General features: G+C 41.7%; 2 protein-coding genes and 1 long non-coding RNA gene across 6 annotated transcripts in view; 2 read left to right on the top strand and 1 right to left on the bottom strand.

Annotated features, from left to right (window-relative positions):
* LOC106807201 (peroxisome assembly protein 12-like) overlaps positions 1–3799 on the top strand; it is a 6682-nt gene extending 2883 nt beyond the window's left edge. For both annotated transcript variants that reach the window (XM_014809485.1, XM_014809486.1), the window contains exons 4-9: positions 619–725; positions 907–993; positions 1883–2112; positions 2273–2447; positions 2689–2774; positions 2924–3799. In XM_014809485.1, the coding sequence (XP_014664971.1) occupies positions 619–725; positions 907–993; positions 1883–2112; positions 2273–2447; positions 2689–2774; positions 2924–3041 (803 nt within the window). In that variant the 3' untranslated portion in view covers positions 3042–3799. The remainder of the gene's footprint in view (positions 1–618; positions 726–906; positions 994–1882; positions 2113–2272; positions 2448–2688; positions 2775–2923) is intronic.
* The window catches only part of LOC106807200, a 23007-nt gene continuing 12307 nt past the window's right edge, over positions 3301–14000 (bottom strand). For all 3 annotated transcript variants that reach the window (XM_014809482.1, XM_014809483.1, XM_014809484.1), the window contains 10 exons: positions 12989–13073; positions 12647–12754; positions 10938–10968; positions 10709–10788; positions 6551–6730; positions 6006–6128; positions 5633–5898; positions 5283–5469; positions 4493–4580; positions 3301–4361 (listed from right to left, as the gene is read on the bottom strand). In XM_014809482.1, coding sequence (XP_014664968.1) covers positions 4216–4361; positions 4493–4580; positions 5283–5469; positions 5633–5898; positions 6006–6128; positions 6551–6730; positions 10709–10788; positions 10938–10968; positions 12647–12754; positions 12989–13073 — 1294 coding nt within the window. In that variant the 3' untranslated portion in view covers positions 3301–4215. The remainder of the gene's footprint in view (positions 4362–4492; positions 4581–5282; positions 5470–5632; positions 5899–6005; positions 6129–6550; positions 6731–10708; positions 10789–10937; positions 10969–12646; positions 12755–12988; positions 13074–14000) is intronic.
* The window catches only part of LOC106807202, a 16548-nt gene continuing 16479 nt past the window's right edge, over positions 13932–14000 (top strand). Inside the window, exon 1 of the long non-coding RNA XR_001393635.1 lies at positions 13932–13946. This is a non-coding gene — a long non-coding RNA (uncharacterized LOC106807202). The remainder of the gene's footprint in view (positions 13947–14000) is intronic.

Here is a 14000-nt window from a genome sequence, read left to right as displayed (position 1 = left end):
CGCCCCTCGTCTCGCATGGTTGACTAACTCTACGACGCACCGATACGGAACACGGCAGAATAGGTTATTGCGGGGGGCGCAGTAGCATCAAAGCGCCCGGGTGGCTAGCGAGGTCCGGGGCCGACGATCACGGCCGGTACAACGTCTCCAGACACAACGGGTAAGTAATATACCTAGATTGTGTGCTAGCCATTGTGTGTCGACCGGTGGCGCCATCGGGTGTCGCCGGAAAGCACGAAACGCTACAACTGGTACAGAAGCAGCCAAATGATGCATTATGTAGCACAGGTGAGCAGTCATTTATTAGGCAGTCACCTAAACAACATTACTATAAATAAACCATGGTGTAGACAAAAATAGGGCGAAGATAACTCCCAGCTGGCAGCAGGCATGCAGGAACAATTGGAATAAGAGAAGTGAGATGTAGTGAAGGTGAAGCCAGGCACACGTACAGATGTTTTTACATGGTTGCCTGCATAGTGGAAGACAGCATTCCCAGTGCCAGCACATTTAAGTAAACCGACTATTGTACTGCCGGAGCTCTGTGATTTGTAAACTGAAGGCCTTAAGGCCGAGTAACTGTTACCTCATTTAAACTTCATTGATTTTATGTTACAGCTGCTTCGTTCGCGGAGAACTTCTATGGAATGAAACGAGTTCCGTTGGAAAAGAACCAGCTCAATAAGCTATCACGACGAATTCACCTGAAATCTCTTGCCTTCCTGGTAAATATACAGCTTACACACACGCACGCATGCACGCACACACATGCACATACATGTGTATGTATGTATAAATATATACATACAAGTGTGGCATTTATTGTTTTTAGAATTTTAGTTCAAGTGCTTGTTTTAAGTATATGCGATATTTTCATTCCAAATACCGAATGGTTATTTATTTCAGGTTTTGATTCCCTACATTAAAACCAAACTGGATAAGTTATTTGAGAGATGGCGAGAAGAAAATGCAGATGGTAGATTCCAAGACTCGGTAGGAAATTCTTGATTCCTCTCTATATTACAGCGTGCGAGCTTGGCACTCGCCTGCTCGCCAATGTCGAGTGAAAATAATATCGGGCGAGTGAAAGCTAAAGCTGACTCGCTCATGTTGGCGAGTAAAAATAATTGTCTTAAACTTTAATCAAATGTTGGTTCCTTACGATATATATCCAAACATTGATGAAATACAGTTGTAGCGATTGTGAAGGGCGGCTATCCCATGACATCCTCACTTTATATTATCAAAGGTCGCCGAAGAAAGCAGCCCGTGAGAGCGTGCAGCGCCAGCACGGCGTGGCTGTGTATACGTGCCTGGGGCGGCATATTGATTTATGTACGGGGAGGGGGGGTGCAGGATTGTTTAAAAGTCACGTTGGCCTTGGTGTTAACAAGTCAATAAAATCGGCGTAACGTGGCGTTTCATTGATGGGGCAAAGCAGCCCGAGAATAAAAGTAAATTAAATGAAAATGAAAACAGGAACTTTCAGAGGAGATGTGCCTTGAATTTTTGAGAAAAGTGATCAAGGAATTACATGTGTAGTTAAATCAATGGTGTTTTTGTGTTTTTTTCACTATTGTTTGACAAGCATTTTTATTTTAAAATTTGGGCGAGTTAACTTATTGACTCACTCGCCCAGTTTGGCGAGTGGTTTTTATTTTAAAGCTCTAACACTGTATTATAATGTTATCAGCTGTTATACGAGTCGACGTATTATGATCATAGCACCAGCAGACAATCGTATATGTGATACAATTTTATTCGGCTCAATCAGCTGGTGATTAATATATATACATGTATATATAACATAATCGTGATATATTATTACATATATATATTATATATTATATAAATAATATATATATATATATATATCTTGCAGAGAGGGCGATATGTCAGTATGGTGAAGGTGTACCTCGCAGCCTATCCCTATGCACATATGACGTATGAAGGAGCCATGTTGTGCTATCGGCTCGCCTATGTGTTCGGCAAGTCGCGGTTTCACTCTCCGCTGCTGAAACTAGCAGATGTCGAACTGCAGTCACTCACCATGGAAGACATGATGGCACTCAATGTAGAAGGCAGCTCAAGCCTCATTCAGCCCGAAGACAGGTACATTGTCAGAACTACAGATAAGATAATGAGATTAGCAGAAAACTCTACACACTGTAGCATCTTTAAACCGGTCAGGAATTCTACCCATGACAGCATCAGATTTAGAGTGCACTAGCTGTATGTACAACGTTTCGTGACCATTCTGTTATTTCTACAGCTGGAGTGATGTGTCTAGGAAGGTGTGCAAGAGACTGGTTGGCACAGTTGCTGTGTGTCTGTCGTCAGGGCTGTCCGCATCTGTCTTCTTCCTACAGTTTATGGAGTGGTGGTATCGCAGTGAGCACAGCAGCCATGACACCATCACAGCTCTTCCGATCCCCGAACCACCCAAGGTACGTCTGCATAGATGCGCACCAAAGACATACAGTTCTTGAAACGTGCCTAAGAAGTGTGCATAGATGCATATGTACTAACATACACTGTAGCTCTTGAAAAATGTGCCCAAGTGTACATAGATGCATATAGACATACACTGTATATGTAGTTCTTGATATGAGCAATAGCATTTTCTACGAAGGAGGAAACGTTGTGCAATTCTTAGATGTCACTCTTCATTTGTTACTTTTTCTGCAGGGTGTATATGATGTGAAGCTACTGGATGGAGTGTGTCCAGTATGTGGACAAGAACGCACCAATGAAACTGCACTCTCTACCTCAGGGTGAGTGTATATTTTTGTTTTTGTTTGTGTATATATATATTATTCGTATATTTTAGTCACGTAGTTGCATATTTAGTTTCTACCAGCCAAGCTGGGTTGGGATGTTGCAAACAAGAAATCGTTGGCACAGTGTTTTATTTCTCTTACAGTTTTGTGTTTTGCTACCCGTGCATTCACAGCTACATCCAGGAGAGTGGAAAGTGCCCCATCACTGGATTTCCAAGTAGCTTGGAGTGCCTTATAAAACTTTACCCGTCTAGCAGTTGATTGCACTGATAAAAATAATATGAAATTATCATTAAAAACAAACCCAATCAAAATATGAGGGTTAGCATTCAGTATTCGAAGGTTTTTTAAACAGGATAGGAGCCAGTGAGTGCATATAAGTGTTTTGAAAAAACAGATTATGACCAGTACATGTTTGTAATCAAGTTTTCAGATTTAATGCATTCTGATGTACATTTCCATCAGGTTGTTATGTTATAAGTTAAATAGTACGAACGATATTTTTAGATAAAAATTCAGGTGAAAATAAAAGGATTTTATTTACAATTAATGTTTTTATACATGAACAACAGTTATAGCTGCCATTGATAATATAAGAAAATTCACATGACTGATATCTAAATATCAGTATTTATATTATGAAAGGTTTGTTGCAACTTGATAGCTTATTGCTATTCTACCACTAATATATATATATACATATATAGTGTAATCAGTGTATTAAGAAGGGCTTCTTAATACGCTCTACTAGGACCGTGAACATGTGTATCGATACTAGAATACACATCTTCCTGTTAGTGTACATATATGTTCCAGCTAATATCCACTAGCAAGAACAGAGTTGCCATTAAATTTAACAATTATTGAGATTGACGATCACGATACATTCAAGCAGCCGAACAAACAAGGAAGGTAGTGATAATCATATAATGATATTTTTGATGGTCATTGACTGATGATATTTATAACAATATGTATAATTCATCAGCTGTTTATAAAATAAAACAAATTTATGTTTATATATATATATTAGTATTTCTACTAAAAATGATTTTAACAGCTAGATATCACACCATAGCTAAAACTAGAATTCGTAATTAGTAGCTAGCCTATAATCATCTGATTGCACTGTATCATATTCACTTCAGTGTTAACTAAATTACAGACAGAGCAGGGAAAACGCACTAAAGACTACTATTTTACTTGAGTATGGGAAGCTCATAACATGTATCGTAATCATTTATGTATAACTGATTATTACAATAATATCATCTCTCATTAAACTTTACCTTTAAACAGGGGTCGTATGATTGTATTTACTAGAAAAAGTATAAAATCTTTCCATCGTAAATCCAAGCTTTCACATTGCATAATTACCGTATCTATGTTTATTAAATACGAAGGCACTTGGCATACTACAATCCAGCAGGTGGCGCTAGTTGTGCGTAGTCATGCAGAAGAACTTGCTCCGTTCCTTCTTACAGCGCATAGGGTTCACCAGGCGTACTTGGCAATCCATTCCTGACAACGTATTAAACTTGTAGTGCCCCACTGCCTGCTCAATGGTCTCGAAATTGGCACCTGTATAGTAAAATTGTCCAGCAAGATTATGATTTTATATTGTGAATAATAATTTGCAAAACCGAGCTAATATAAAAATTAAATGCCCTTGGCATATTCTCCAGCAATAACCTTTAATCCTATTGACTTACCAAGGTGATAAAAGCCATCTTGCATTGTGAATGGAAAGTGATGCACTTTACATTTGTTGTCAAGAACAGACAGCACAAAATCGCCATTCTGAAAGAAAACAACATGCACACACTAAGAACAGGTCACAACACTGTTTACCCTAAATCCTAGACCAGACCACTTATAGAACTAGACAGAGTGCACTCACGGAGAGTGCATACCTCCGCCAGCGACATACGCCATACGACTCACGAACACACGAATAAGCCACGATATACGCCAGCGTACTGACATGTACACGCTGGCTTGCTGGCTTGCTGCTCGCTCGCTCGTAGCAGCCGCTCGCTGGCTCGCTGCGCTGGCTGGCTCGCTGCGCTGGCTGGCTCGCTGGCTGACGCGCTAATATCGATCGCGCGAACACACGAACACACGAACACACTAACACACGAACACACACACACGAGAGCGAAAACATAACCTCCTCCAACTCCGTTGGGCGGAGGTAAAGAAAGTTCATTGGATTTCGTTGAAACTATGAATTCATATTTATCTTGTGTTAAATCCAAGAAATTAACTTACTATTGAAATATATACTGTCACCTATGGTGACGTCACATCCTGATGAAGATTTCCCGAAGGCAGATTGAAAATTTCGATAGTAAGTTAATTTCTTGGATTTAACACAAGATAAATATGAATTCACAGCACGTATAGAATTAATATCCCGAGGACTCCCCGTTTGTTTTCAATAATTAATATGATTTTTCTGTTTTGCAAAACAGGACAAATTGTAACGATATTGGTGCATACCCTGGTGGTGCTCTCTCGCACTAAAAAGTCGCCTGGTTGGCCCTTGTTGTGTGACATCAGTGTCTCACACTCGTCTCGTCCTAGCTTCCCAAAGAACCAATCTGCGTGAGGCGGGATTGGCTGACTACTGCCGTGACCGGTGGTAGAGGGAGCCACCTCCTCCTTACCAGGCAAGGCCATAGCTGGCCTATACAACAAATGGAAACACATTCACCCTTCAACACTTTATTAGAAAACAGTTAATATAGCAAAATAACAAAAATGCGAATCGGCAAACACAACAAAGTGCAAATTGAGATAAGACTTTTGCGTTTAATTGCATTGTAACCGACGGTTGCCAAAGACAATACCTAGTGCCAGCAGTCATTGCCAGATCCTTGCTGTTTGTTTGTTTAGCCGTGCTCTTAATCTCGCTTGCATCGTTTTTTCTCGCACTCTCGAAAGGCCGATTCCTGCCAAGATTCGGCATGCCACCAGAGGGCGTTTTCAATGCCTCGGTCCGTTTGAGACCAGAGACGCACACTTGTTTGTTGTGCGTTACCCGGTGGACATCATCACTCTTGTCAGAGCCTATCTCATCGTGGCTCGCACAAGGTGGACTGTGACCCTCTGTGCTCTAGGAGAAAATGGAGACGTTATATATCCGTTTGCATACCTCCGATTTATTAATCCAGAATGAGAAAATTCTGTAGTACAGAAAAGTTAGTTGAAGAGGCATCTTACTCTAATCCTGCCGACGTTTGCCATGCCGCCATCGGGCGTTTTCATCGCTTCGGTTCTTTTAAGACCAGAAACACACGCTTGCTTGTTTTGCGTCGCCCTGTGGGTATCCTCACTCTCTGCATCCTACGATAGTAAGGAGAGATTTCCGTTGCATATTTGCGAATTATTAATTCAACGCACAAAAATTCGACAGCGTGGAGGTATTAGTTGTAGAAGCACCAAAGTCTATATGAGCTAAAATACACATACAATTACTACAACACAAAATGTTGATGATATGGATCAATGAAGGTAACTTTATACCACACACAGACCAACAGAAGTGACCTTCTCTCACGCAATCACATAAACCAGACATAATATAGACAAGTAGATTGGAACATTTGCCTCACACATTAATATACAAACCAGTAGATACGATCCCATATCCCAAACAACAATATAGACCAGTAGAGATGACCTTACCTCACACAACAATATAGATCAATATATAGAGGTGATCTCATATCCCAAACAACAATATAGACCAGTAGAGGTGACCTTACCTCACACAATGAGATTGACCAGTAATCTTTTGGCACCCATCCAATGGAACTGCCTATCTGAACACACCACCACCCATTCGGATTGGTCTTGTCGAGAAGGATGGCAGTATCTCCTCCATTGAATGAAAGCACTCCCTCTCTCTCCGACACAAACTTCGCCTTTGCTACGATCGGCAATGGCTAAAACAAGATATCCCTGAATGAACAACTCCAATCCCTAGACGTGATGCGGGCATGATGCCGAGGCGCGCCGAGGATTGACACTTTGTGTCTTCCAATCACAGCCTACGCCGCACCAGTGTCTTATATTTTTAAATATGGGGACCCATTTGACCACCAAATCGCCGATCTCAGGAACTAGGGCATTCTGCTAGGCTAGAACGGTTTCCTACGATAGAGTTTGGCACAAATACGAAAATAACACGCTGTTTAGCACCCTGCGCTACGTCCTTCTGTTGCATTTTCGCATTTCCATAATCAGAATAAGCCCCGCCTTCTTCGTTGATGGGCATGAATGGGGCGTCAATGACGTGACCCGTTACTGCGTGTAGGTGTTTGGCGAGACTGTTTGCTTTTCGTAAATAATGAAAGGCCCGGCCGATGCATTTCGCACCGAAGTGCAAAAATTAGGCATTTTTACCCGCTTTCGGAAGTGAACAAGTGCGTCATTCATTGAACATTGAAGTTTTTCTTAAAATTAAATAATTCCGAAAATCCCTAACCGTGCTACTCGATTGTTTTAGCCAATGAACGTAGCTGTGTGTGTGACGTCTTGCACGCGCGCTTTATGCTTGGCTTAGCAGGCCTCGAAATAGATATCGGAGGCACGCACCTCGCAGCACGCATGTTTGTTTACATATAGCTTTGTGACATCAGGATGGGCGGTGTTGGGAGTTCTGCGATGATAACCTCGTAACCTCTCAGCATTTCTTAAGGTGTGTTTTACATACGTTCACCTGTTTTGCACACAGGCGGTCGATCATTGTGAAAAATTGTATGAAGATTAATTTTTATTGAGACATTCCAAGTGCCTGTGCTTTCATCAGTCTTGTATGTCAATGCACGTGCGCCAAGAGCCATAAACTCAACACAATTTCATCTCTGTTATTGTTTACGCCTGAATGCGTGATTGATCAGGGAGGGGGTGCATGTAAGAGGGAGACATTTTCTTTGGGGTTCCGAAAAACACAATTCCACTTGACAATTTCATGGGCTATTTGAATTGGAAGCTCTGCATAATGGACCCCCAACAAGCCCTTTGACTGACTAGTCAAGAAATTCAAAGGTCTGTTTATTGCTCTTATTTAGCCGCCGATAGTTCTTATTTAGAACAAAGTCTTCATTGTTATCTTCTAAAACTACAGACCATCCGCTGACCGCTGTGGAGACGTGCGCCGGGTCTCAAATTTGGCGCACGTCTCCACTGGAGACAGCGCTTCATACTATACGCATAACATTCCCGCGGTCGCGTGCGCATATCCCGCGGAACTGCGCGTCTCATCCACGCGCAGCTCTCAGGATCAACAGCAAAGCTGTGCCACGCAATCTTGTATCATGTCTCTCTGGATGCCATATGAATTGTTTAGATCACAATAGGTTATTTTTTATGGGAAAACATATATATATATATATACTAGCGGGATACCCCGGGGAAATCAGTGGCGTTACTCAGTTGGTGACCGCTTGGTTGAAAGGAAAATACCCAAAAAAATCTAACTATCTATCTATCCATGCATCCATCCATGCATCCATCCATCCCATGCCATCCCATCCCATCGCACCGCATCCCATCCCATCCCATATCCCATCCCATTCCCATCCCATCCCATCTCATCCCATCTCATGCCATCCCATGCCATCCCATGCCATGCCATGCCATCCCCTCGCACCGCATCCCATGCCATGCCATCGCATGCCATCCCAAACAGTAAAAAATAATAAGAAATCAAAAGATAAGACATTAAATATAAAAAATTAAAATTAAAAAGTAAGAAATTAAAAATAATACATACTAAAGAGGTAGGTAGAGGAGAAAAAAGGAAAAAAGGAGAAAATAAGTTCCCCAGCTGGGACTCAAAGCCGGAATCCCGGTGTAGGAGACGAATGTTCTAGCGATTAGGCCACTGCGCCGTTAAGGGTATACCCATGGATTCACACGTACGTGACGTTAATCTGTACGCACCGCCATCTATTGATGAATAGAATTTTTATGAATTTTTAACTTTTTAACTTTTCTAAATTTTTGTTTCAGCCAGAACCACCTCCCAGACATGCTGATTCTGAAAATATCTTTAGTTTTCCTCTAGGCTGCGGAGTTCTCTAGTTATACGAGTACGAGTAATTCGGCTGAACAACTTTATATATACTAGCGGGATACCCGGCGTTGCCCGGGGAAATCAGTGGCGTTACTCAGTTGGTGACCGCTTGGTTGAAAGGAAAATACCCAAACAAATCTAACTATCTATCTATCCATGCATCCATCCATGCATCCATCCATCCCATTCCATGCCATCCCTTCCCATCCCATTGCACCGCATCCCATGCCATCCCATCCCATATCCCATCCCCAACCCATGCCATGCCAGGCCATTTGCCATGTGCCATGCCACATGCCATGCCATGCCATGCCATTGCCATGCCATGCCGATTCCCATCGCACCGCAATCACCATGGCCACAGCTTCCATCCCATCCCATCCCATTCCATTCGTCCATGCCATGCCCATCCCATTCCATGCCCTGCCATCCCATGCCATCCCAACAGCCTAAAAAATAATGTAAGAAATCAAAAAGATTTAAAAAGACATTAAATATAAAAAATAATATAGTAAAAAGTAAAAAAAATTAAAAATAATTCATATTAGAGGTAGGTAAAAGGAAAAAAAGAAAAAAGGCGGAAAATAAGTTCCCCCAGCTGAGCACTCCAACCCGGAAGTCCCGGGGTAGCGAGACGCGATTTTCTAGCCGCATTAAGCCACTCCGCCGTTAAGGGTATACATGGCATTCCACACGTACGTGATTTGCTTAATCTGTACGCACCGCATCTATTGAATGAATAGAATTGATGAAGTTTTAACTCTTTTTAACTTTTTAATCTTTTTTTTTAATGATGTAGTAACATTATTTTTTACATTTTGAAATTAACGCTGAGGTGGCAAAGTAGATACTAAAAAGTAAAAAGTCAGGAGAACATTTTTTCCCAGCTGAGATTCGAACCTGGGAATCCGGGTTATAAAAGCCGATCTCCTAACCGACTACGCATACAGGGCGGCGACAAGACACGCCTGAATAATTACCACCGTACGGTGATGATTGAATTAGATTTTACAATTTTTTTTTTTTACTTTTAACTTTTTTTAAATCTTGTGTTCTCAGCGCAGAACCAATCTCCCAGACGTCGGTGATTCTGATATATGCTTCAGTTACCGCGATTGAGTGACAAATCACGGAGAAAAGCGAGGTCGAACAACACACACATCACACACTCTTACACACAAGATTAGCCAAATTATAGGTATACTAGCCAGAAAGTACCGCGTAGAAGCAGCAAATGTTGTCTTTAAATTATAAAACTCCATTGTAAGTGACACAGAGTAAAGTTAATTAAATATTTCAGGTAACTGAAAAAAAACCACTGCACTGGGTACACAGAACATTGGCACAGCCTACTGGCCACTGACTCACTGTTTGTCAGTTACGGCTGTACGTGCAAAGCAGAGTGAGGCAGGGGGGATCTGCAAGTAGGCGGGCGGGTGTCTGAGACGTAAGCACATCATATTGAGGAAAGAATTTTTGTTTGAAGCCAGAACCATCTCCTCAGACGTGGTGATTCGTGAAATATGCTGCATACGGCGGCAGTCAAGAGACGCAGTGTACATTCGCCACGTATGTGAAGCTGGATCTGCTGTAGCGCCACTGCCATGCAGTATTGACGAATAGCATATTTTGCGAATTTTTGAGCTTAATACTTAATACTTAACACTTTTGTTTTAATTTTTTTCATCAGCCAGAACCATCTCACCAGACGTGGTGATTCGAATATATCTCAGTTAGCGTCGATTGAGTGACAAATCAGGCGAAAGCGAGGACAAACAAAGCACACACACACACAACACACACAAGATAGCCAATTATAGCTATATATAGAAGATATGTATACCAGTGTCTGGGTATCTGAGTGGTTGCCAGTTATATTGAGCTTGTCTAATCTTTCTGGAAGATTGGGGAGTGGCTTGTTCCCTGAAAATATCAAAGGAAATCATCTTTTAGAAGGAGAAATAATATCAGTAATGTGCATTCATTACTAGAACTTTTCACAACACTGCACCTTTAAACCAACATCTGACAAAATATTGTTGTTCCTATACTACAGAAATATGGAGACTTACTTTTAATTAGTGAAGAGGGATCAGGAGCTTCCTGCAAACATATATAGAATTACACCAACAATTAAACACTCTCCTCACTTAATTGGTTAACTAACCCCCCCCACCCTTTCCAACAGTTATTAGCACATTGAGTAACAAACGTCTTTGCATTCTGCAGTTAGAAAATCCTATACAACATGGTCAAGTAAATGGCAGCATATAGAAATATCATTTACCTAGTTTGTTGGATTTTCACTCAATATTCTGGATAACACATCCTCTGGATATTTATGACTCTCTCTCTCCCTCCCATTATATATATAGATATATATATCAAGAGTAGATAACAGGGAAAGAGTGTGACTTCAATAAACAAGGGAAATTCGTCATTGACTAGCCTTATAATACCTACGATTTACTACGCGTAACTCATCCAACTTGAGCTCAAATCGTACACAGTACATTTGCCTAGCATCGTGCGAAATCGTTTTCTCGTATACACCTGCAATCCGGAGATACAGACTAAACCGTACGACACGATTTTCCATTCTGTTGCCAGCAAACTCGATGCGTTCAGCGCCGAATTTGAAACAAAAGGCAGCTACTAACCACACTGTCCACAGCTTGCTCTCTCGGCGAGGCGGTGTGGCTCGCAGGGAGATTGGACATCGACGCAACACTTGGCGAGCTAACCTTTGCTCTGACCTATTTACAGCTAGTATGCCCCCCCACCACAATCAGCAGCAGCTCTGCTGCTGAGCGGCAGCGTGTATAACCGACCGCACAATAGCACATCATGAGTCTACCAATAAACAGTAATATTGTTGTTAGACTCCTGCTCACGTGCAGAGGTTCGTGTACACGTTGCTATGACTATATTGCTGTCACCGCGTCATGTAAATAAGAGATGTCTGAGACTGTCTATGTGTTCAAGAAACACGACACGATCACCGTGGTCGAGATGCAGCTCTTCTCGAACACTGCTTCTAATGTTAGCTGCTAATGCTGGCACGTCGGTGTCTTCGACAGCAGCACACACTTTCTTAATTTTGGCATCTGTCAGAGCTACGCTCTTTCGTGGTGTTTTTCGTCTTCTGTCTTGTCTAGGATTATTCTTTCTCTTACGCGGTGCCATGTTGATATTTTCGCTCATCGGCTCTCGCGAGAAACAACAGAACAAAGAGTAATGCAAGCCAATGTTCCGCGTCGCTGCACGGCTACAGCCATAGATAGGATACAGTAGCACTCGCCCGTTGCTTCTATGGTTGCGTCGATGTCCAATCTCCCTGCGAGCCACACCGCCTCGCCGAGAGAGCAAGCTGTGGACAGTGTAATTAGTAGCTGCCTTTTGTTTCAAATTCGGCACTGAACGCATCGAGTTTGCTGGCAACAGAGTGGAAAATCGTGGCGTACGTTTTAGCCTGTATCTCCGGATTTCGGGTGTATACAAAGAAATTCGCACGGATGCTAGGGCGAATGTTACTGTGTACGATTCGAGGCTCAGTTGGATGGAGTTACGCGTAGTAAAATCGTAGTATTATTATAGGCTAGCTAAATGACGAATTCCCTTGTTTTATTGAAGTCACACTCCTTGCCCTATTATCTACCTCCTGATATATATATATATGAACAATGATATTGCATAGGAATTTCTAAAAAAGCACGGCTGCACAATAGTGTGCCTGACTACTCATAGCAGTAGGAATTCTGCTCGTGACATGCATAGGTACCTGTACAGGGGGGTGTACGCCCAGCACTCTAAAGTTTTCATAGTTGTTCTGATACATGGCCGGCATCACGTTTACGTAGGTGTGCTGTTTACTGGCCTGTGCTGTTTGCTGAAATAGTTCTAAAGCTATTCAGGAAAATCAACTACAAACTTAATATTACAAAACAGATGACTTATTTTATGCAGTTAATGTGTCATGCTATTATCAATATAATTATAATGTAAATCTATCTTTCTAATGTTAATTTGACAAATATTTGTGCAATCAGAGACTAAAATAAATTTCAAATTGTATCGCGAGAACTTCTCATTCAAGCTGCACATGAATTGGAATGGAAAATACCTGGTTGGGGAATATGATTTGTGAATACGTTGTTCGTTCACTAGAACTATCATCTTGAATGACAAACCTTGACTGTTGTTGGCCCCTGGAAACGACGAGTAGAAACTTGGCGAATAAATACCAAATGCTCAAGCAATTAATGACATGCACTATTGATAATGTAAGTAATAACGTAATATGTTATGTGGTTTACCATATGTGACCAGTGATAGCGAAATGAGTCACTTGGGGCAATTTTGACATTTTAAGATGAATTCAGATTCCTGAGATTCATAGCTTTCTATTGATATATAGATATTGAAAATTGGTTAAAAAATAAATATTTTATGACCATTATAAATCGAGATATCAATTATTTTGATTAAAATTTCCTGAGAATTGTCTAAAACAAGTGCCGCAGAGCGACTGGGCTCATCTGAGATCTGTTGCTATGGTTATAAACGTAACATTTCAGTCATGCATAGTGACACCTTTGTTAGGCGCAGATATGCAGATACGCAGTTGCGTACACATCATTTCAGCAAACATTTGTTTATTGCAGAGAGAGAGCGAGAGAGAAGAAGAGAGAGAGGGGGGCGAGAGAGAGAAAGAGAGAGCGAGAGAGAGAGAGAGAGAGAGAGAAAGAGAGAGCGAGCGAGAGGAGAGAGAGGGAGAGAGTCAGTTATACTAAATTGTTTATCAACAAATAACTACCACGCGGCGCGCTACTGTATCAGTTACGTCCACGATTAAAATGTACATTCTGATTTCGCCGTAAAAGCTAAAGCTGACTCGCCCATGTTGGCGAGTAAAAATAATTGTCTAAAACTTTAATCAAATGTTGGTTCCTTACGTTATATATCCAAACATTGATGAAATACAGTTGCAGCGATTGTAAAGGGCGGCTATCCCTCGACGTGCACACTCACGCACGCACGACCGTGTACCTGCACATGCGCGCACACACGCACGCACACACGTGTACGTGCCCACGCACGCACGTGTACGTGCCCACGCACGCACGTGTACGTGC

Source organism: Priapulus caudatus, unplaced genomic scaffold (genome assembly GCF_000485595.1).
Source record: "Priapulus caudatus unplaced genomic scaffold, Priapulus_caudatus-5.0.1 Scaffold200, whole genome shotgun sequence".
NCBI classification, from domain to species: domain Eukaryota; kingdom Metazoa; phylum Priapulida; class Priapulimorpha; order Priapulimorphida; family Priapulidae; genus Priapulus; species Priapulus caudatus.
This window is presented reverse-complemented; position numbering and strand designations above follow the sequence as displayed.